A 21,264-nucleotide genomic window follows, 5' to 3' on the forward strand; every position below is an offset into this window, starting at 1 on the left:
GTTTAAAGTGACGCAAATATGGCAAGTGGAAATGAAGTCAAACGGTTTGCCGTTTCTTTGAGGAATCATTCTGCCGGGCGGTAACGGTGCACTTCGATCTGCGATCTGCCCTGGCTCTCTCTCTTCTTTTGCTTTTCTAGAGCTTTGGCGCATTTTACCAACATAATCTTCCAGTTTAAGATACATTCCCTCTGGAAATTTTCAAATATGGCTGTAGTAAGTTACAATTCTTCTACAATATTTCCACAGTTGCTGACACTAGAACAGCCAATCTCGACTGTCTCAGAGAGCAAGGAGCTCCGGGGACTGAACCTCATCGCCGCCCATTCGCATATCAGAGGCCTCGGTGTCGATGCAGACACTCTTCAACCTCGGACATCTTCCCAAGGCCTTGTGGGTCAGGAAAAGGCCCGCAAGGCTGCTGCAGTGATTTTGCAGATGGTGAGGGAAGGCAAGATTGCCGGTCGCGCTGTTCTGATCGCAGGACCTCCTAGCACTGGAAAGACAGCAATTGCAATGGGCATGGCACAATCTCTCGGGCCGGACGTACCTTTCACCATGCTTGCTGCTTCTGAAATTTTCTCAATGGAGATGTCGAAGACAGAAGCCCTGACCCAGGCATTCCGGAAGTCCATTGGTGTGCGCATTAAGGAAGAGAGCGAAATCATTGAGGGTGAAGTTGTGGAAATTCAAATTGACCGCAGTGTTACTGGCGTGAGTGTATTCTCTACGCGGAACGAATTATTAGCATTGGATACTGACTACCTACAGGGCAATAAACAAGGAAAGCTCACGATCAAGACTACGGACATGGAAACGATTTACGACATGGGAACCAAGATGATTGATTCGATGACCAAGGAACGAGTAATGGCAGGAGATGTGATCTCGATCGACAAGTCCTCGGGCAAGATCACCAAGCTCGGTCGGTCATACGCACGCTCTCGAGACTACGACGCCATGGGCGCCGATACCAAATTTGTCCAATGCCCCGAAGGCGAACTTCAGGTTCGCAAGGAGATTGTCCACACCGTCAGCCTCCACGAGATCGATGTCATTAACTCACGTTCACAAGGCTTCCTGGCCCTCTTCTCCGGTGATACGGGTGAGATTCGGAGTGAAGTTCGGGACCAGATCAATACCAAGGTGGCTGAATGGAAGGAAGAGGGCAAGGCAGAGATTATCCCCGGTGTCCTGTTCATTGATGAGGTTCACATGCTCGATATCGAGTGTTACTCCTACATCAACCGTGCCCTTGAGGCTGAGTTGGCCCCTATCGTTATTATGGCTAGCAATCGCGGCCACTCACGGATCCGAGGAACCACCTACAACTCTCCTCATGGCCTACCCCTTGACTTCCTCGATCGGGTTGTTATTGTCAGCACACAGATGTACTCTGGCGACGAGATCCGTCAAATTCTCGCCATCCGAGCGCAGGAAGAAGAAATCGATCTTTCGCCTGATGCTCTCGCCCTTCTCACCAAGATTGGTCAGGAGTCGAACCTGCGTTATGCCAGCAACATTATTACTACTTCGCACCTCCTGAGTCAAAAACGCAAGGCAAAGGAGGTCAGTGTTGATGACGTCCAGCGCAGCTTCCGATTGTTCTACGACCCTGCTCGGAGTGTCAAGTTTGTCAATCAATATGAACAGCGCTTCATTGGTGACCAAGGTGCTGTTAGCTTTACTGCTACTACCAATGGCGACGCCATGGAGCTTTCTTAATTAGGTTACATGTTTTAGTACTGGGCTATTCGGTGGGCAGTTAAGCGGGTCGAAAAAACTACACTGGATCTTGATTTTTATTTTGTTGTCGCATCAAACGATGTATGATAGGACTGGCGCTTGTTGAGATGATTTGGCCTTTGAGTTTCAATTGCAGTCCTCCGTTCTGGAGGATCTGATATTAATATTTCATTCATCAATGGTATTTTGTGTAGCCAAAGCGATATCGTAGTTGATATGGGGGGTTTATGTTACAAAAACTCAACAGTGCCGCTCCACGGCCCTGAATCTCCAACTCGACGGAACTCAACACCTTCGCCAAAGTAGCCCGCATTCCTCCATGAGTCCATCATCGCGCTATCATATGGCCCATGGGCATCCCCTCCATCTCTAGCGTCAGACCACCGATATTCCCACATGGCTGGACCTTGCTCAGTCACTCCGTTCGTAGGAGGATCAATCCAATCCTCGCCTGTGTCGTTGCGGTACTGCCGTGTGAGCATTTCCCGCTCTGTGTCGTAAATATCTACTTGACCGCGGCCCATCAGGATATCGGCCGCGCCAGTAATAGAATCAATTGCCTTCTTCCGGGCCACCTCATCAGGGTCCTCATCTGTCATCTCAATATCCTCCGCGGCGTTCTTTTTGTTCTTCTTGCTCTGCCACTTAGGCTTTCGGCGAAGGCCTTTGCCCAGTCGGGCCAGTGCCTCGAGTATTGTTTCGCCGCGTTCAAGGTGGGTGATGATCGTCTTCAGGACATCCGCTGTCAAAATGCTGTCGTCCAATCGGTCTTTCTCTTTGCGCTCTGCGTCACGTTGCTCAGCAGCCTCTTTGGCCTTCTTGATATCCTTCTTGGAAACACCTTCCAACCACGAGTCATAGGCCGCGTCGGGGTCTATTGCTTTGCGGACATAGTTGCCTTGGTCGTCGAATCGACCCTCCTCTTGTTCTGTTCGCATGTTGAAGGCATCTAGGAGAGGTGCGTGCTTTTTCTTCCCGCCGGCGCCAAGTTCCTCGTCCACCACTTCGTCGACTCGTGCGCGTTCCTCTTCCCCAACTTCACTGCCACTTTCATCTTCCTCCTCATCAACTTGGGCTGCACCCTTGCTCAGATCGACATGAAGCGCTCCTCCGCCTTTTGAAGAAGCGACTTGGCCCTCGATCTCGTCATCTCGGAGGAAGCGAACGGACTTTTTGTTTTTGTTTATAATCTCGTCGCCGTCGACTTCCTCTTCGCCGAAGTCTTCTTGTAGCTCAGCAAACATGTCATCATCTTCTGCGTCGTCTTTGGCTTGTTTGCGCTTAGATTTCTCTTCTGTGCGCGCAGAAAACCCCTCGTTGTCGCTATCCGAATCGTAACCCTCGAGATTAACCGCCTTGCGTCTCACTCTCTGGCCACGTCTGCCAATCTCATCGGCGTCCAGTACTGCATCTTCTTCGGGCGCATCAGCTGCAAGCGCTGAGGGGTTGCGAAGGTCGAAGCGGGGCTTCTTGTGCTCTGAGGAATCCTCGCCGTCGTCATTGTAGTTGGTGCTAGCGAAATCTTCGCCTGTGCGCTTGGGCCGTGGCAATGAGCTCGACATGGCGCTTTTATTGGGGTTTCCGGGTGGAAATCAATAGGAAATATGAGGTTGCGCAAAATTGAAGGGTAAATCAACTCGGAGAGAGCTGATTTCCTTGTCCGGGGTCGGAGCGGAAAATCATGACGGAGCGACCTGCGTCACTGACGGCGATCCAAAGAGCAGCATATTGTAACTCAAATAAACCCGTTCTCACGAACACCTTTCTCTTAAACCATCTTTATTCTTTCAAATTCATAGAATTTGATATGGTGAGTCAACTTGAATTCTCCATCCCTCTCGCAATCTTCACCTTCGTAACTAACAGCTCTAGTACCGACCTGGTTACTGGTCAGACGACCCCATGGATGGAGTCCTAGGTGCCGGCATGGCGCGCCCGGGTGCTACATCCCGTCGCTTCGATGAATACTATCGCTGCTATCCAGTGGCGATGCTTCCTGGTCCTGAAAGAGAGAATGTGAACCATGGTGGCAAGGTCATCATGCCTCCCAGCGCATTAGACAAGCTTACCCGGCTTCACATTACCTATCCGATGTTGTTTGAGCTTCACAATGGTGCGAAAGAGAGAATGACACATGCGGGTGTTCTTGAGTTCATTGCTGAAGAAGGAAAGATCTATTTGCCATTCTGGGTGAGTAAGACGGACTCCTCGATGTGTTGTGACTGTACTAACCCTCGGTTCTCTGCAGCTGATGCAAACATTACTATTGGAGCCTGGCGATCTTCTTCAAATCAAATCCACAGACCTCCCTCCTGGCCAGTTCATCAAACTTCAAGCACAGTCAACCTCCTTCCTCGATATTAGTGACCCGAAAGCTGTGTTAGAGAACGCCTTCCGGAATTTCTCATGTCTTTCCAAAGGCGACGTCTTCACTTTCTCATACAATGATCAAGTATATGAAATGGCAGTGCTGGAAACAAAACCCTCTGGGACGAAAAATGCTGTCTCCGTTCTAGAGACCGACTTGGAGGTTGATTTCGCCGCTCCGGTTGGATTCGAAGAACCACAGCGGGCTAGCGGGACCAGCACGCCCGGTAGCGTCATTAGCGGTGGAAAGCTTCCAGCTGGTGGACTATTGCACCCTCATGGCACCATGGCACAATCGATCAACTACCCCGCCATTGCCCCCGAGGCTACCGATGCTGCCACAGGTGCCCGTGCGGCATCATCCAATTTTTTGTCTGGAGGACAGCGTCTGAATGCCAAAAAGGGCAGCAAGGCCCCGACTCCTAACCCTTCCACTCCTACTCCAGGTGCCTCAAATCCCTCACATCCACCTCCAAGCCGAAGAATCAACGGCCCGCAACCACTTCGACTCCCGCCCAATCAGCTCTTCTTCGGGTATGCAATCAAGCCCGTCAAACCCCGTGATGAGAATGGCCTAGTTGTTCCAGATGACCAGCCCAAGTTCCAAGGAATTGGACAAACTTTGCGTGGGAAGCGAAAGGATCTGTCCGACTCTGCCACCCCCTCGGGAAGTGAAGCTGAAACCCAAAAGAGCAAGGAAAACACCAAAAAGTCCGACGGCGGTGGTCGAACTTTGGGGAAGCGCTAATGCCTGCAACGATCTATTTAAACCTACATTTTCATGATTCTCCTGGGCTTTTAGATAGTGGAAATCTCTAGATTCCGCGGCGGGATTTCCTTTGAGGGCATAGCAAGGTTCAACGTGGCGTTTGGGGCGTTCTTTACCTTCACTTGAATACATAAAAGACCTTGCAATAAACCTCACTATCTTCATTACTCGTAGGCAGCTCCATTTCCTGCGTCCGAATCTTGGTTTCCAAGCCAATTATATTCTTTTGCAGTCCTGTTGCCTCGAAATCTCGGGATCTTGGAGTCTCGGGGACTTTGACAACACTCCGAGGGTTGGGGATTTCCCAATGTCCTTAGGAAAGATCAAATATGTCTTCTACATATCTCGGCACATTAATTCAACTAGTCAGAAACGGTATCTTATAGTTCCGCTAGTGCGCACAGCTCTTGGCAAGCCCAGGATCGCCCTCCACAGGCCTAAAACTAAACTACACTATTAATCTTACACCAGATACTCGGGGTTGCATCATGGCCACAATGGCTGAAAACCCTTTGAGGGCATTTAGCAAACTAGCCCCCTCAGTCTATCTCCAAGACCCGCCCAACCCAAGTGAGAAAGCGGATCGGCCAGTCATATTCATTGCTTTTTGGATGAATGCACCCCCACGCGCCCTAGCCAAATATGTGGTCGAATACAGACGGCTCGTACCATCAGCGCGAATTGTCTTCGTTAGAAGCTCATCGGGTGACTTCATCTGGCGCCTGGGGGCCCAGGCCCGGAAAGCCCGCGTTGCCCCAGCCGTGGAAGCAATGCGCGGTCTAGTGACCCCTGAAAATCCAGTATTTGTGCACTTCTTCTCAAATGGAGGCATGTCGAGCACGACACACCTCTTGCAAGCTTGGAAGGATGCGACAGGGACTCCACTGCCCATGTCGGCAATGATCCTAGATAGCGCACCGGGCAGTCCGAGCCTACGAGCGGATTTCAAGGCTTTCTCGTTTGCGCTTCCGCGGATGTGGATCTTGTGGCTACTTGGAAAATTCTTGCTTTTTGCTTTATTGGTTCTCTTCAAGTTGATCCATTCCTCTTCCGTGTTTCCGGATCCTACCTCCCTTGCCCGGAAGCTCATCAATGATAACTCTTTGGTGCAAGCGGCTAACCTGGACGGGACTCTCAGTCGTTGCTATATCTACTCAGATACGGATGACTTGGTGAATTGGCGCGATGTGGAATCCCATGCGGTAGATGCCGAAGCTGAGGGTTGGGTGGTGCGCCGTGAAGTGTTCAAGAACTCCCCTCATGTTGGACATATGAGAGCCGAGCCCGATCGGTATTGGGGCATTGTTAGAGAGTACTTGGGAGCTTTGGTTTTGGTGTGATCGTATTCCTTTTCTTTTGGCCTTTCGATTTTTCTTTGACCTGAGGAAGACTAGAATGTGACATGATAGCCATCATGCTGTGCGACAATCATACCTAGGTACATATCTGCTTGTCTCCATGTATAAATCCTTTTTTCCTCCTTCAAGTCTTCTTGTTTATAGCGCAAGGAACAGGAACAGACTTCCATCAAGCCTTTGAAGGTCGATTGGCCTTGTTTTAACCATGCAGCAAAATTTCGCAATTCCATGGTCATAGTGTTGAATCACTATGACTGGTACCTCAAGCTCACCTGGGCATACGCCGATTTGTGAGAGCCAAAGTGCTGAAAGGCCCGGAGCCAAGTTCCGCAGCTCCCGTCTGGAGGGTCAACCATTGCGATATACCCTAGAATCTAAAGACGACGACACCCCTGCATCATTACTCTTCCCCTTGTTTTAAGTGCCCCCAGCTTGATTTGTTTCAATTTTCCCCATTCCAATGCTCATTGTTCACTTATTCTGATTCTGGTGTCTGAAATTGTGCAGGCCATTTCAAATAGACCTCGTTAAAGTAGGTTTTGGCGCCCTGCCTTGGCCCTGTGTTATTCTGACCGAGCAGTATAAATCAACCGATCATCATATCACTCTTGAGGACTTTTATTTGGTTAAACGCAACGATGTTTCAACACCAATCCCACGAAGCGAGCTTCCTTGAGTCCAAGATAGGGAAAGACTACCGCTTCGCTCTTCCGGGATTCAACCGGCCGCTCGACTTTGCTCCGATGGAGAAAAACGTCTATGGCGTCGAAAGTCGGAGTATGTTCCCATCTGCACTGGATGATAGAGACATCCAAGCAGGATTTGTTGAGTAAGTGCAGAGTCCCCAAGACCCGAAAGGGGTTCAATGCTGAGGATTCTCATAGCCTGCCCGTCTTGACCCTCCGCGAGATGCATATGGTGGAGTTTATGGAGGACCTGACTGATATTCCTGAGTGGTGGAAAAAGGTTAGTTGTCCAATACAACCGATACTGATCATTCCGCTCAAATCGTTTCAGGTCTTTGACCCTGCCACACAGGAGAAGTGGAAAAAGACCGCCATGAACAGTGGCAAAGACATTACGCTCAACATGGCTGAATGGATTATTGACGAGCTTCAATTTAAAGCCATGATCTACGAGACCACGGATGTAGTTGCCCTGTACAATGGCGATGTCACCAAGTCCGATACAAACATACCTAAATCGCTCGTCGGCGATATGGTATCCAAGTTCTCTATACTAGAGTACGAGGAGAAGGCAATGCAGTACTTCTATCCAGGAAGTCTACACAGAGAGCGTGATCTCATTTCCATGGCATTGTACCCGCTCGTTTACGGCAAGACCCGCATTCTCACCGACAGAATCCTTGGGCTCGACGACGCCCTGAGGAACTCCGGCAGAGGCGAAGTCATCCCAGTTCCAAAAGAGACTGGAATAACCAGAGAAGATATTGCCTGGCGCGTCTTGTCCCGGGCAGATATCAAGGTTCGGCCCTACAACCGGAACTATCAGATCCTTCCTTCAGACTGGGAACTCGGCGATGATGGAAAATGGCACATAGCCACATACATTAACAACCTCCACCCAGTCAAACACCGGAACCTCTACAAGCTCATCGAGGAAGTTTTCAATTGCATCGTTCCACAGTGGAACGCAACCTTGACTCCCCTCAAGGACATGCTCCATTCCCGTGCCCGAATCGAATACCACAAGGCGGAATATTATCCAGTTCCAAAAGAAGTCGCTGCCCAAGCACCTCAGATATATCCAAGAGAGGCGCAGAGTGAGTTTGACGAGCGCACGGAGAAGTGGAGAATGGAGAACTACCGCTCTATCCAACCCGACGCAGGCAAGTTCATTCCCTGGGCAGTTCCACCCTGGTTGATGGACAAATTGCCCGAGGACCTGCCCAGTGCGGTTCGGATTGAGCGCGGCGTCGATCTCAACCGGGACTACAAAGAGCGCGGACTACAGGTGATCACACGTCTGTTAGGCATTGATCTAACTCCGGAAGATCCGTCGTTTGAGACAGACTGGCATGTTGAGGGCACGATGGTGAGTTCAAAAGCTCCAAGAATCCTCGCAGTACTTGATAATAATATAATATAAATCAGAACGAGCACATCTGCGCCGCAGCATTCGTACCATACGACCACACCAACATAATCGACCCGTTCATGGAATTCCGCAACATAGTAGAATCCGACACGCTCGGAGAAATCGAGCACGACCCAAGCGACTTCATCTGGCTACAGCAAGTCTTTGGTTTGGAAAACGGCGAGCCAGCCATCCAATACCCAGGTTCGATCTGTGCTAAAGTAGGCCGGGTGATCATGTACCCGAGCACTATACAGCACAAGTTCACGCGCTTCGAGCTGAAAGACAAGACTAAGCCTGGGTATGCGCGAACCGTGGTGTTTTACCTCGTCGATCCTAACATCCGCATCATCTCCACGGCCAACATCCCACCGCAGCGTGTAGATTGGACCAAGGAGCTGTCACCTGGGGAAGGGGTCAAGGAAGGCTTGCAAAGGCTGTCGCTTGAGAATATGAAGTCCAAGGGTGATATGCCGATGAGTCTAGAGGAGGCTTTGGAAGCAAGGGTCAAGCTTTTGCAGGAAATGGATGAGTTTACTCGCTATCAGCACGTGGCTTTTGAGTCGAATGTTTTGATGCTCTAATTTGGTGTGGCTTCTTCTTGTTTCCCTTTCTTCCAGTTGTTTTTTAAAATGCTACTTTGTTTTTGTGAGGATTACTGCCGAGTTGTTTCTGTCGATCCAAGTTACTGTGGTTGAAGCTCCAGCTACGTGCTACAGAAAAGAATAATTAGGTAAAGATGATATTAAATCGCCGCGCTATGCCATTCATTCGTAAGACCAAGTATGCACATATCCCATTTTGATTATCCCAAACTCCAATCGACCCAAAGCCAAGTCCAGAGCTTAACGTCCCTTCATCTCAGGGAACTCATCATCAAGCTTCAGACGAGCCGTAACGTTCATACTCATCAGTTCTTGAATGAGAAGTTTGGCAGCATAGGGGATAACCATCTTCACAACGGAACGAGACGACTTGCAACCAGGACACCAGTTCAAGTAGCCCATGAAACCACACTGTTCACAGACATCGACCTCGTGGCGATCAGATGAGATCATCAGACGCTCCAGCAGCAACTGACTAGTACCGTACGCAATCAAACAATCACGTTCCATCTCACCGAGACGTAGACCTCCGTTACGCGAACGACCCTCGGTGGGCTGACGGGTGAGAGTAGCAGTGGGACCCTTTGCACGTGAGTGCATCTTGTCTTGAACCATGTGCTTCAGTTTCTGGTAGTAGATGGGACCGGTGAAGACGTAGAAAGGCAGAGCCTCACCGGTGATACCGGAAGTGAGATAGTCCTTTCCACCATAGCTGAAGCCTTTGTCGATCAGGATCTGGGACATTTCTTCGACAGGGCTACCGCCGAAACAGGTACCGTAGCCGTGTTGGCCGGACAGAACACCTGCTTTACCAGCGACCAGCTCCAACATTTTTCCAACTGTCATTCGAGAGGGGAAACCATGAGGGTTCATGATAATGTCAGGGTTGATGCCTTGGTCGGAGAAAGGCATGTCCGCTTGGTCTGCAATAATTCCAACAACACCCTTCTGTCCGTGACGGGAAGAGAACTTGTCGCCGACCTCGGGGCGACGAGTCTGTCGGGTCAGGACCTTGATAAGCTGCGTCTCGCCTTCAGTGGCAGATACCAGGACCTTGTCTATGTAGGAAGGATCGGGGAGCTTGTAGTTCATGGGTGCCTCGATAACATCTCCGCCACCCATGTCGGGGGCGGTGAATCCCATGGAATTTTGAACCCTGGGCGTGACCTTGTTGATGTAGCTTTCGCCGTTATTAACCATTTCGCCGACTGCAGCCAGGCCATCAGACTCGAGAAGCGCATGCTTGCGGATTGGAACGCCATTCTCGTATGTCGGTCCTTTGAGGAAATCCTTGGCTCCGTTGGGGTAACTCTTCAGCGTCGTGACGTACTTGCGGAAGACCTGGCAACGTCCAAAGCCACGGTCCACGGACCCCTTGTTCAGAACCAGAGCATCCTCAATATCGTAGCCAGAATAACTCATCACGGCAACAGTCGCGTTCTGACCCGCAGGAAGTTGGTCGTATTTTGTCAGCTCAATGGTTCGTGATTTGACCATGGGCTTTTGTGGGTAAACCATGAGGTAAAGAATGGAATCAATTCGCTGGAACTGATTGGAAGCAATAGCACCAATAGCTTGCTTACCCATGGCACATTGGTAGGTATTACGCGGGGACTGGTTGTGGTGAGGATAAGGGATCAATCCAGCAACAGCTCCAAGGACTGTGAAGGGCTCAATCTCAAGATGGGTGTGAGTATTTGAGATGTCCTTCTCGTAGATGGCGATGTAGGAGTCGTTCTCCTCGTTCACGTCGAGGTATTCAACGAGTCCTTGCGCAAGGAAGTCGTCGAACTCCATTTTTCCATCGCGCAACTTCTCGAGATGTTGGACTCCAACAAGAGATTTGCCATTCTCCACAACAATGAGCGGTCTGCAGATACGTCCATCATCGGTCGCGACATGAACGGCTCGCTGGTGGTGATTGATGTAAATGCTGACAAATTCCGAAACCCGACCCATGCGGCGCAGTCTTCGGAAAGCATTGAGGAAGGACTTGGGACGTCTGGTCAAACCAGTCGGTGTACCGTTGATAGAAATAGTGTAAGCACCCCGAGCATAGAGCTGCTGTCCACCAACACTCGAGATGTCTTCGACGCCGAGCATGAATATCAAGTTTCGCACCGGTCCTTCTTCATCGTTGGTCGTGATGTGTGTCATGAGGGCCAAGTTCTTGACCAAACCACATGCCTCACCTTCGGGGGTATCTGCAGGGCACAACATTCCGAACTGGGACGGTTGCAGGGCACGAGGACCACTGACCTTACGGGTCTTTTCGAACTGACTGCTAATACGGGTCATCATACCGAGAGCTGCAATGTAACTCAATCGGCTGAGAACGTGAGTGACACCCGCACGCTCCATGCGGAAACGCTTCAAGCTCCAGTTTCCTGTGGAGATGGCTCTGTTCATACCCTGAGTGATATGATTTCCATGCATAGTCACGATAGTCCAAGCATCGAACTGCTCGGCCCGATTGCGTTTGTTCAAAACTTTATCGATGTTCATCTTAATATCGAAACAGAATTTCTTGAACAAATCTTCAAAAAGAAGGGCCAACATCTGACCCGCCAGCTCCAACCGCTTGTTTCCAAGATAATCACGGTCATCCACTAGGGCCGGGTCACTCTTTGCCATTAGAACGCGACGAGCCATGTGAGCAACGTAGATAGCCTTGGGTCGGAAGTTCATGTCTTTAACCTCGATATGAGAAATAATGACAGATGCAATGGCCTCAACTGCCTCTTGCACGTGAGTCTTGCGATACGCGGCTTGTTTGCGGTTGATCTTGATGCGACAACCGATCCACTCAAGGGCTTGTTGTTGAGTGTAAACATCGACGTTGATAGCCTCTTCGAAATTGATGGCGAAATCATCTTGATACAGACCATCGTCACCAGTAACCATTTGCATCATTTCCTTGTCGGTGTGGATGCCCATGGCCTTGAGCAAAATAACAATCGGAATGTCTTCATTGAGCACGTTGTGCTTGACGTAGAGTCTGCCTTTTTTCGATACAATGTAACTCTTGGATTTACGCTCGTTGGAGGAACTGTAGATGTTAGTGATTGCAGAACAAAAAAGGTTAGACGTGAACATACCTAGTAACCGAGGCCTGAACGATATCTTTCTTTGGGTCTGTCTCGACAATAATTCTGTTCTTGCTCAACTGCTCTTGTACAAGAATGACCTTTTCTGTTCCGTTGACGACAAAGTAACCACCGGGGTCAAGGGGACATTCGTTGAGGACGCTCATCTGAGCAGGCGTTTTATTCGAAAGCACACACTTAGAACTCCGGAGCATGATCGGAATTCTTCCGATGGGGACTGCTCGTCGAATAACCCTTTGCCGGCCACGGACATACTCAAAGTCAACGAGAATGGGTGCGGCGTATGTAGTGTCTCGTAGTCTGCACTCTTGCGGCGTGATCGTGGATTCGAAATCAATTCCGCCGTCGCCTTGCTCATCGGCTCGTCGAGGTGAGGCGACGTAGATATCGGTAAACTTGATGTAGAAGTTGTGGTCCACATCACTTCGAATTGTGGAGCTTGACTCAACAATCTTCTTCATTTGCACCTCCACAAAGTAGTTATATGAGTCAATGTGCTGCTTCACCAGCCCTTTGACCTTGAGGAATGCCGGCAGTAGGTTCCATTTGTCCCTGGCGGTGTCGATCGGGTCTGTAAGTCCCTTGTTGTAATAGAATGGTTCCAAAAGCGCATCGAATGGATCCCTAGCCTTGAAATTCGAGGCCGGTTCGGCCTTTCCGGGAACGGAATTCTGGTGAGGCTGAGGAACAGGGTTGGACTGGGATGGGCGCTTGCTTTTCGTGGGGTCAGTCGCCGATTGGTTTCCGGCCTATTCAAGTAACAGAGCAGTTAGTAAAATCATCAGAAGTATGGGATTTGCGTCTAGAAAAAGTTTTGTTACCTCTGAAGGACGTCGCGCTCGACTGGCCGCAGAGGGCTGTGGCCTCTTGCGCGGAGGCATTTTTGCTAGGCAGCTGAGGTGTAGAGATATCGACCAAGAAAGATATCCCAATCAAATTACTCAGTTGTCCAAAGAGAAGCTCGCAAGATGGATTCTCATGGAGGGGAAAGTTTTGAGTAATTTGGAGATGGCTTAATAAGCTGCGGGCTGGAGCTGATAGTTGCCTGAGGCATCAATTGATAACACTGCAGTAGGTGTATTTTGGACGTCGGTTTTTTCAACCCTTTTTTTTTTTATCTCGGTGCTATACCTAGATGGGTCGTTATTAGCTATATAAATACCACTATGGGTGGGAATAATTGCATGGAGTAGACATGCCATGCTTATCACTCTCCGATGTGCAACATACATACCTTGTAGACGACTTTTGTATGCATAACTACACAGGATAGTCACTAGAATTCCTACCATGTCTGTTAGTCTGACTTAAATAATATTTAAAGCTCTCCAGTCCCCTTTTGATGGGGGTATAGCTGCGATCCTGTAAGCTTTTTGTAGTGATAGGCATAGAAGTTGGCTCGTCGTGATATATATGTTGAGACGACCCTTGTATATCATTCCAGAACGAAAACTAAAGAAGTAGGAGACGCAAAAAGAAATGGATACCATCAAGTACTCTCTTGGTTATTAAATACTTAACCAATACGAATTGATAGTTATATCCATCTCATCAAGTAACAGTACAAGAACGAAGGATCGGAGTATACTAGCCTTAACTCCGAGGTAGTAGGAGTCTTAAAATAATAGACGATGAAGCAGGTTTGGGGGTAACCACTACACGTCAACTGATTTGAAGAATGATTTATATTAGTCTCAATTTTTCAGAACGCATGGGGCACTCTGTACATGGCTAGATTTACGAGACATTGCCAGGTTGACAAAGATTTGTAGATTCACATGGTAGTAGTACATTTAGTGGGTCTTTGCGCATGCAGGCCACCCCGGACATTTATGCCTGCACGGACGAATTATTGATCAGGATTGACTTGGTTTTGCTCGCGGGAGACGATAAACCATAGTACTTTGTATAGAGAACAACACCAGGCATCCAAGAAGCGGTCATGTATAAGACGTGGACAAGAGGGTTTCCACCGCAGATACCAAGCACAAGGCAGTCCGTTCACAGAATACTCCGTACGGAGTAGTTGCACTGCTTTTGTGGCATATGATTTATCGAGTATTAGGAACACTCGGCCCTGCATGTACGATGTAGTAATATTTGATGTATGTGGCAAAATAGGATTGACCGCAACTTTATCGCCACCCTCTATTTTACGGACACAGACTGTACCGCAAGATTGCCTTTTCCGGACAGAATTGCATATTTCTGATCGAGTGCATGAATCTGTCGGTGCAATGAGTGGTCCAATGTATCGGCCATAGCAGTTGAAGATAGTATTGATCGCTGTAGCAAAAAGAAATTAGAAAGTATGCAACCCCATCCACACGTGGTTGGTAAGACAGGGGTTATCTTTGTCATCCGATATGTACTACCTAGGTATGTACCCTCCGTACAGTATCCTCCGATGAGACAATTCAAATGAAAGTATTAGCAATGCTATCGACCGGGGTATGTCCGTTATCAATAACTCAGAAGGCCCATTGTAGGACTTTTTGCAGCAGGGGTTGGCTAAGCGGAGGGGGGCGGAGACTACTCTACTTAGGGAGTTTCAGATATTATTTGGCAATGTACTCCGTACGGAGTACTTTTGAGAGCATAATCATAGTGCCTTCTAGTATGTCCATTTTACGAATGACCTTGGATTGTGATTCGTGATTTTAAAACCGAGGCAGCCAGTCAATTTGAGAGGCGTAAGTTAGGCGTTGGGCATGAAAGAAAGTAATTAAAATTGGTTCAATTTGGGCGTCAATAAGTGGGTTTCGAGTCTCATCTGCTTAGAAATATCATTGGTATCAAGAATGTGATCATACTGATTATTGGATCCTCCCTATGTAAGTTGCTAGCACATGAGTTCGTGCACAGGTTTGAGTTCGACGTACCGATATACTATCACTAGACTCCCCAAAGATCAGCACAGACTGCAGCGAGTACTCAGTTCCGATCGAAAATCATAATAACATATCAGACTTCCAAACCGATAGTATATCGACGGATAGAGGGGGAAAAGTGGCCCATTGGCGATCCTTCCGATGTGTGAATAAATAATAAGGATGACTGGGGTTCGGAGGATCCCCGCTCCATTGGTATGCTTGTCATTCGGTGGATCAGGGGCTCCAAGCGACGCGGATCAGCGCTGGTGGCACTTACACCGCTTGTCCTGACGTTGAGGGCGAGAGCCCTTATCGTGCAGATTGTGGTATGGGGAAGTTAGAAACGGATTTGGAATAGATAGAAATTCCAGAAGTATAAAAGAATGGGAGGAAGAAATGGAGAGCGCTATTGGCGAAAACCCATGGAACGAAAAACAAAGAAAAGGCCATAATCCATGGGCGAGGAGTTCGTCGCGAACCATTTTTTCATTGAGCCCCCTATTTTATTTTATTTTATTTTCGATTTTGAGGATATAATTCTTCTTTACATACGGAATATTATCTTCTTTCAACAGCAATTTCACCAGGATTCAGGTACAGGCGCCTAACCACCCTAGAGGGCGATCCGCTGTCACATCTTCGGGCACTTTGGTCACTTCAGTCTCCACAAGTGGCTGTTAAGAGGGGGGCCATCATGCACCTGCAGCTGCCACGCTCTGGTCGACCAGCGCATTGAAACCCCCCTTGCTGGAGTCCTAGCACAATGGTTTCTCTCGTGTATAGCCCAGGTTGTTCCTAGTCCACCATATAATTGACCATTCGTAGCGTCTACAATGCCTGGCGGGAGCTATAGCCCACTAACTACCCCAGGCTCTTCCCGGGACCAAAGCGCCCAAGTTGTACAGACAACGGAGGCTCTCCAATCAATCGACCCCGATCAATTTCCGAGTGATTGCTGGATCATCTGCTGTGGCCATCAAGTTGTGTCGGCAAGATATTATAGTAGAGAAGTAGATGGAGAAGTAAAGAAAGAGTACTTCGTATACACTGGGAACATATATTGGGGAGAGAGCGTGGAAGCAACGAATATTATATACCCTCGAGAACACACAACATAAATACATATGTAAAATCAAAATATCAAAAGATCACTACCACTTAAACTCTTGAATAAAATCAAAAAAGAAAAATAACAAAAACCGAAATAAATCGCCAAAAAAAAGAAGAAAAAAGAGAGAGAGAGAGAGAGCACAGTCATCTCCTAAAAAAGGATCTCCCCGCTCTGATCTGGACTCCCAGCCATTTTCTTCCCCCCTCTTCCTCTTCTTCCTTTTTCCTCCCTTTGCAACTCCCTTTTGTACAACAGTTTTGTATCGTTCGTTTGGGTCATTGTTAGGTTGTATTTCCCCGCGCGACACACTCGTTTCGCCCGCGCCTCGATCCCTCGGTGTTCGCTAAGTCGGAGCGGTAAGAGGAGCTTTATCCCACTCTGAAACTCCCTGCTGATCTCCGCACCGTCAGGTACACACGATATTTTCTGTCAAAATTGCCCATAGATGACTTGCGCAGCTTGAAATAGCATAACACTTCCCCCATCAACCGGATTTGACTCCTCTCGAGGCGTTCATTGTGTGAGTTAGGCCCTTTTTGCGAGCGCAGATCGTCTCCGCCTGGCGCCAACCCCTCAGCCCCTCTCTCGATTTCCCCTTGCTTGAGACGCCGACGACACACACACCGCCAGCCCACCCTTCCTTCCCATTTGGATATTCCCCGGCCACCGGAGGACATCGCGTCACAGTATCTGGGGCCGGTCGTAATTGCTTCCCCGGAGAAGCTCCCCTAAAAACCAATTTTTGGCGTCAACCAATCCCTATATTTGCTGACCGGACGTCATTTCTGGTGTATAGTTGAACAATTCGGCTGCGCTGCCCACGATGGCCTTCAAGCATGGGCTGAGTGAACGCCTCGACGAGCTGCGATTCCCCTCCCCACGATCCCCGCCCTCGGAGTCTGCGTTCCCTGGGTACACTTCTCTTTCCCCGGGTCATTCGAACTTTGGATCGGGATTCTCGTCTCGTCCGGCTGGTGATGTTCGAGCGAACTTGCAACGTCGGTTCACAACCGATTCGAGCAAGTTCTCGTCATGGAATTATTTGAATCCAAGCTCGGGATCTGGCTCGAGCTCTGGCTCTGGTTCGGGCCAGATGCAAGATCCAGTGGATTTGTTGTCTTCGGTAAGATTGAAATTTCCTTTTCGAGTTAGCAATTATCCCCGTGCATTGAACCTACGTACCTGTCATGTTTCCATCGAATTTTGGTCGACGATGAGTGGAGATGGTTGAATTGGCGTCGTCCTGGTTGTCTAGGCTCTGCAAGATTCTTTGAAATCACACAGAGGTCTCTGAAAGTTCCGTCAGCTTCCGGCATATCACGCTACATGTGTGCAGCTTCAAGTTGACGAGACCGCTATTCATCCATCACCATTCATCCACCGTCATTCATAATTTTTTATCTCCTTCAATTGTCTTTATTCATTCAGTTCCCTTCTCCATTCATCAGTGAGGCAAACTCGCCGAAGTGATTGACTTGATTGACGCCTATTGGTGCTTCAACTCCGTCTATTCTGAGCCTATTCAGACGTCAAATCGATTATTGCCTGTTAGGCTGCAATCCGTTCTGGGTTGGTATAAAACCTACAGTCTCGCACCTTTCCCTTTGCTTCTTCTCTTATTTGCCTTCTAAGTTCTGCGTCTGTTTCATCCCTTTGAGTTGGAACCAGTTCACTGCCTGTGCTACCGAATCTGTTCTTTGCCGATGATTTCCCGTCACATTCCCATCATTGCTTTCTGACCTACCATCGTGCGTTCGGTTCGTGTCTCCTCATGCAAGTGATTGTTATCCGGGGTCTATGAAGATATCTGTCTTCTTGGCGTCTTCTGAAGTGTCTTTTGAACTGTCTTTCGGGACGTCTCTTGTGCAATTCTGTCAATTGAGTTGTTGAGGCTTACACTTTTCTCTCACTTTGTTCAAACTGATATCTTTCCCAAACTACCCCTACTCTTCTTGCTTGACCACACCATTCCGGGATTCATATCTGACTTCTTCAGCAGTTTGAGAAAAAGAGACAGCACATCGAGTACATGCGTGAACAGAAACGCCGTTTCGAAGAGGATATGAAAATCCTGGATCTTCAGCACGCTCGCGAGAAATTGGAGATGGACCAGCTCGCGCGGGACTTGGCTCAGGCCGGCATCTCTGGCCCAGTCAGTGAGCCAACCACCCCGCCTGAGTACCGCGATACTACCGTGTCAAGTGCCTTTGGCCGCCCTTCCCGTTTCTCCACTTCGAGTGTGACCTCTTCTCCCGGCTTTTTCAATGCCTTTGCTCCTTCAACCTTGACTTCGCCCCAGCCAGCTTCCCAGCCTGCTCAGCCGTCCATTGACCGATTTGCCGGACACTCTGTCCCTGGCTCACGCCGGAACTCCGAGAAGGACGACTTCCTTGCTGATCCTACTTCTCCCTTCCGATCAGGCCCATCGTGAGTGGAAATCTTATCTTTCTAGGCGTGGTATTGAAGGCCTGTCTAATATTTCTTTAGTGCTGCTCATCGATACTCGCTGCCCTCTGGTAACCCGAATGGACATTCTCATCGGTCCAGCATCTCCGGTTTGAATGGATCACGCCTTGATACTTTCAACGTTCCAAAGTATCTTTTCCCCAGTGACGAGGACAAGCCTCATAACCACTTGAGGGAGCTGGAACGCCTGTCAACTCCTGATATCAAGAGTTATATCAAGTTGACCGAGCCTGATGACAAATTCCCAACCCTGTCCCGTCGTGGTGATTCAAATATGGTACGTCTATTGTCATTGAACGCAGCACCCTGAATTCTAATCATTTGGCTAGTTGTCGGCGAACCCTGATGCCCATGATCTCGCCAACCCTCGTGCCCCAGGCTCCGACACTTATTCCAATCACAGTCGGCACCGGTCCTCTCACCAGAGCATGCCGCAGAACATTCACAACTTTGGGCGCTTGGACCAGCTGGGAAGCCAGAATAACGAGGATCACAGCAGCTCTGCCCACACATCACGCCACGGTGCTCGTCGTTCCATGGGAAGCCAGATCACCTTCCACGATGATCGCCACGATGAGACAGTAACCCCTGTTTCCTCGAGCCGGCCCAATGCTCTGCAGTCATCATACTCAACTAATGATCTGCCTACTATTAAGGGAAATGGAGCTGGCAACGCAATTACTCCCCCCAAGACTCACAACGAGCACATGCATCACCACAATACAAGCATGGGACGCATTCCTCAGAGTGGTGTGAATAGCCAAGTCAAGGCCGAGTTCGACGAGACCGAGTTCTACGGTAATCAATCGACTTTGCACGCGAGCGCCCCACCCTTCGGGCCTCAGCTCACTTCGGCTGCATCTACCAACCACCTTCCCAGTTCGGTTGCTCAAATGGGATTGCCATTCCAAGTCCCTGCGGTTCCTGCCTTCAATTATGGAATTCAGCCCTATGTCGGCCAAGCAACTCCGATCAACGGTCATATGCAAAACTTCGGCGGAGCTTCCGCTTACAACAACGCCTATTCTGGCTATGGTCCAGGGTACCGCTTTAATGAGCCTGCAGCTCGAGGCAACATGGCTCAGCGTCGTCAAGAGAATGATGCGACCCAGCTCACTCGTTTCGGCAACTACCCCTTGGAGCATTACAAGGGTGAGTTGTACAGCCTGTGCAAGGACCAGCATGGTTGCCGATACTTGCAACGCAAGTTGGAGGAACGTAACCCGGAGCATGTGCAGCTAATTTTCAGCGAGACTTACATGCATGTCATTGAGCTCATGACTGGTATGAAACATATGAAGCTTCCGCCTTTTAACCCCATTGTCATTACTAACCTTTCTACTTGAACAGATCCATTTGGTAATTATCTTTGCCAGAAGTTGTTGGAATATTCCAACGACGAACAGCGTACTGCTTTGATTGATAATGCTGCCCCTGAGCTGGTTAAGATTGCCTTGAATCAGCATGGAACTCGTGCACTGCAGAAGATGATTGAATTCATCTCGACCTCCCAGCAGACTCAGACAGTCATCAATGCACTGCAGTATCACGTTGTTGATCTGGTGCAGGACCTGAATGGCAACCACGTTATTCAGAAATGCCTCAACCGCCTCACTCCCGAGGATGCCGAGTTCATTTACGAGGCTGTAGGTGGCAATTGTGTTGTTGTTGGTACTCATCGCCATGGATGTTGTGTCCTTCAGCGTTGCATTGATCATGCTTCCGGCCATCAGAAGGCTCGTCTGATTTCGCAGATTACCTCGCACTCGTTCGCTTTGGTCCAGGATCCGTTCGGAAATTATGTTGTGCAATACATTCTGGACCTTGCGGAGCCTAGCTTCACCAACCCGCTGTGTGCTACCTTCGGAGGCAATATTCCTCAGCTGTCCAAGCAAAAGTTCAGCTCCAATGTTATCGAGAAGTGCCTCCGAACTGCTGATAACTACATGAAGCGTGAGATGATTGATGAATTCCTCATGGGCAATGAGCTTGAAAAGATGCTGCGTGATTCATTTGCGAACTATGTTGTTCAGACCGCCATGGACTTTTGTGATCTCGACACTCGCAACCGCATTGTGGAGGCTGTTCGTCCTATTCTTCCGTCTATCCGCCAGACTCCTCATGGTCGTCGCATTGCTGGCAAGATCATGGCTGCGGATACCAACAGCCGCAGCAACGGTAGCAGCGCTACTACCAGCGGCCAGGTCACCCCTAATGAGATGAGCAGCACTGCCCAGATCCCTAAGAACTTGTTGCAGAAGCCATTCATATACCATCAGCCTGGTACTCAGAGTACTCAGTCTTCGAGCTCATCAGGCGGATACAGTACCCAGACCTATGTACCTCAGTCCTCCCAGAGTTCTGTCTCCAACACCCCTTCGGGACAAAGTGACACCTCATCTGTTTACGCTGCGCCCACCCCTCAGCTGTCCGTGAAGCTTGGACCGCAGCAAATCCAGAACTACTTCTGATTGGGTCTGGGACACCCACATCAGTGCTTGTCTTTCACAACCCCAGTGTACCCATAGTGAGACGATGCGACGAACCTTTTCTTTTTTTTTTCTTTCACGATTTTACGGTTGCTTTTTACACTGTTATCGAACTGGGCCTACATCAACTGCACATGCATGATCATTTATCCCATGATTTACCACACTTGCGTTTTACTGCATACACCTTTGAAGCAATGTGCCATGATCATTGCATTTGGCCCATGTTGCATACTGCATACCTTTCATGAAGCGACCCATGCATGATGCAGACAT

At 49.1% G+C, this 21,264-nt stretch overlaps 8 protein-coding genes across 8 annotated transcripts; 6 read left to right on the top strand and 2 right to left on the bottom strand.

Moving 5' to 3' along the window:
• Nucleotides 1–207: 207 nt before the first annotated feature.
• rvb2 (RuvB family ATP-dependent DNA helicase reptin) lies at nucleotides 208–1,725 on the top strand (the record flags this gene model as incomplete). Its single annotated transcript, XM_016739119.1, has 3 exons — nucleotides 208–216; nucleotides 268–714; nucleotides 772–1,725. 3 exons carry the CDS (start codon nucleotides 208–210, stop codon nucleotides 1,723–1,725), a joined length of 1,410 nt encoding a protein of 469 aa, XP_016603006.1.
• Nucleotides 1,726–1,976: 251 nt separating this feature from the next.
• Nucleotides 1,977–3,308, bottom strand: PEX2_018450 (GYF domain-containing protein; the record flags this gene model as incomplete). The annotated part of the gene is made up of 1 exon (XM_016739120.1): nucleotides 1,977–3,308. One exon carries the CDS (start codon nucleotides 3,306–3,308, stop codon nucleotides 1,977–1,979), a length of 1,332 nt encoding a protein of 443 aa, XP_016603007.1.
• Nucleotides 3,309–3,553: 245 nt separating this feature from the next.
• On the top strand, nucleotides 3,554–4,861 carry PEX2_018460 (polyubiquitin-binding protein UFD1; the record flags this gene model as incomplete). The annotated part of the gene is made up of 3 exons (XM_016739121.1): nucleotides 3,554–3,556; nucleotides 3,619–3,936; nucleotides 3,995–4,861. 3 exons carry the CDS (start codon nucleotides 3,554–3,556, stop codon nucleotides 4,859–4,861), a joined length of 1,188 nt encoding a protein of 395 aa, XP_016603008.1.
• A 509-nt stretch (nucleotides 4,862–5,370) lies between these two features.
• On the top strand, nucleotides 5,371–6,222 carry PEX2_018470 (TMEM53 family protein; the record flags this gene model as incomplete). Its single annotated transcript, XM_016739122.1, has 1 exon — nucleotides 5,371–6,222. The coding sequence occupies one exon, from the start codon at nucleotides 5,371–5,373 to the stop codon at nucleotides 6,220–6,222; it is 852 nt and encodes a 283-aa protein (XP_016603009.1).
• A 268-nt stretch (nucleotides 6,223–6,490) lies between these two features.
• Nucleotides 6,491–6,661, top strand: PEX2_018480 (uncharacterized protein; the record flags this gene model as incomplete). The annotated part of the gene is made up of 1 exon (XM_016739123.1): nucleotides 6,491–6,661. One exon carries the CDS (start codon nucleotides 6,491–6,493, stop codon nucleotides 6,659–6,661), a length of 171 nt encoding a protein of 56 aa, XP_016603010.1.
• A 217-nt stretch (nucleotides 6,662–6,878) lies between these two features.
• Nucleotides 6,879–8,921, top strand: PEX2_018490 (DUF4246 domain-containing protein; the record flags this gene model as incomplete). The annotated part of the gene is made up of 4 exons (XM_016739124.1): nucleotides 6,879–7,069; nucleotides 7,125–7,206; nucleotides 7,258–8,295; nucleotides 8,355–8,921. 4 exons carry the CDS (start codon nucleotides 6,879–6,881, stop codon nucleotides 8,919–8,921), a joined length of 1,878 nt encoding a protein of 625 aa, XP_016603011.1.
• A 261-nt stretch (nucleotides 8,922–9,182) lies between these two features.
• Nucleotides 9,183–12,930, bottom strand: PEX2_018500 (DNA-directed RNA polymerase III core subunit RET1; the record flags this gene model as incomplete). The annotated part of the gene is made up of 3 exons (XM_016739125.1): nucleotides 9,183–11,991; nucleotides 12,041–12,798; nucleotides 12,871–12,930. The coding sequence occupies 3 exons, from the start codon at nucleotides 12,928–12,930 to the stop codon at nucleotides 9,183–9,185; spliced, it is 3,627 nt and encodes a 1,208-aa protein (XP_016603012.1).
• Nucleotides 12,931–16,856: 3,926 nt separating this feature from the next.
• On the top strand, nucleotides 16,857–20,970 carry PEX2_018510 (uncharacterized protein; the record flags this gene model as incomplete). Its single annotated transcript, XM_016739126.1, has 5 exons — nucleotides 16,857–17,156; nucleotides 18,033–18,460; nucleotides 18,521–18,776; nucleotides 18,829–19,783; nucleotides 19,850–20,970. 5 exons carry the CDS (start codon nucleotides 16,857–16,859, stop codon nucleotides 20,968–20,970), a joined length of 3,060 nt encoding a protein of 1,019 aa, XP_016603013.1.
• Between the last annotated feature and the right edge of the window lie 294 nt (nucleotides 20,971–21,264).

The sequence above is a fragment of the Penicillium expansum genome (genome assembly GCF_000769745.1).
Source record: "Penicillium expansum strain MD-8 chromosome Unknown contig48, whole genome shotgun sequence".
NCBI classification, from domain to species: Eukaryota; Fungi; Ascomycota; class Eurotiomycetes; order Eurotiales; family Aspergillaceae; genus Penicillium; species Penicillium expansum.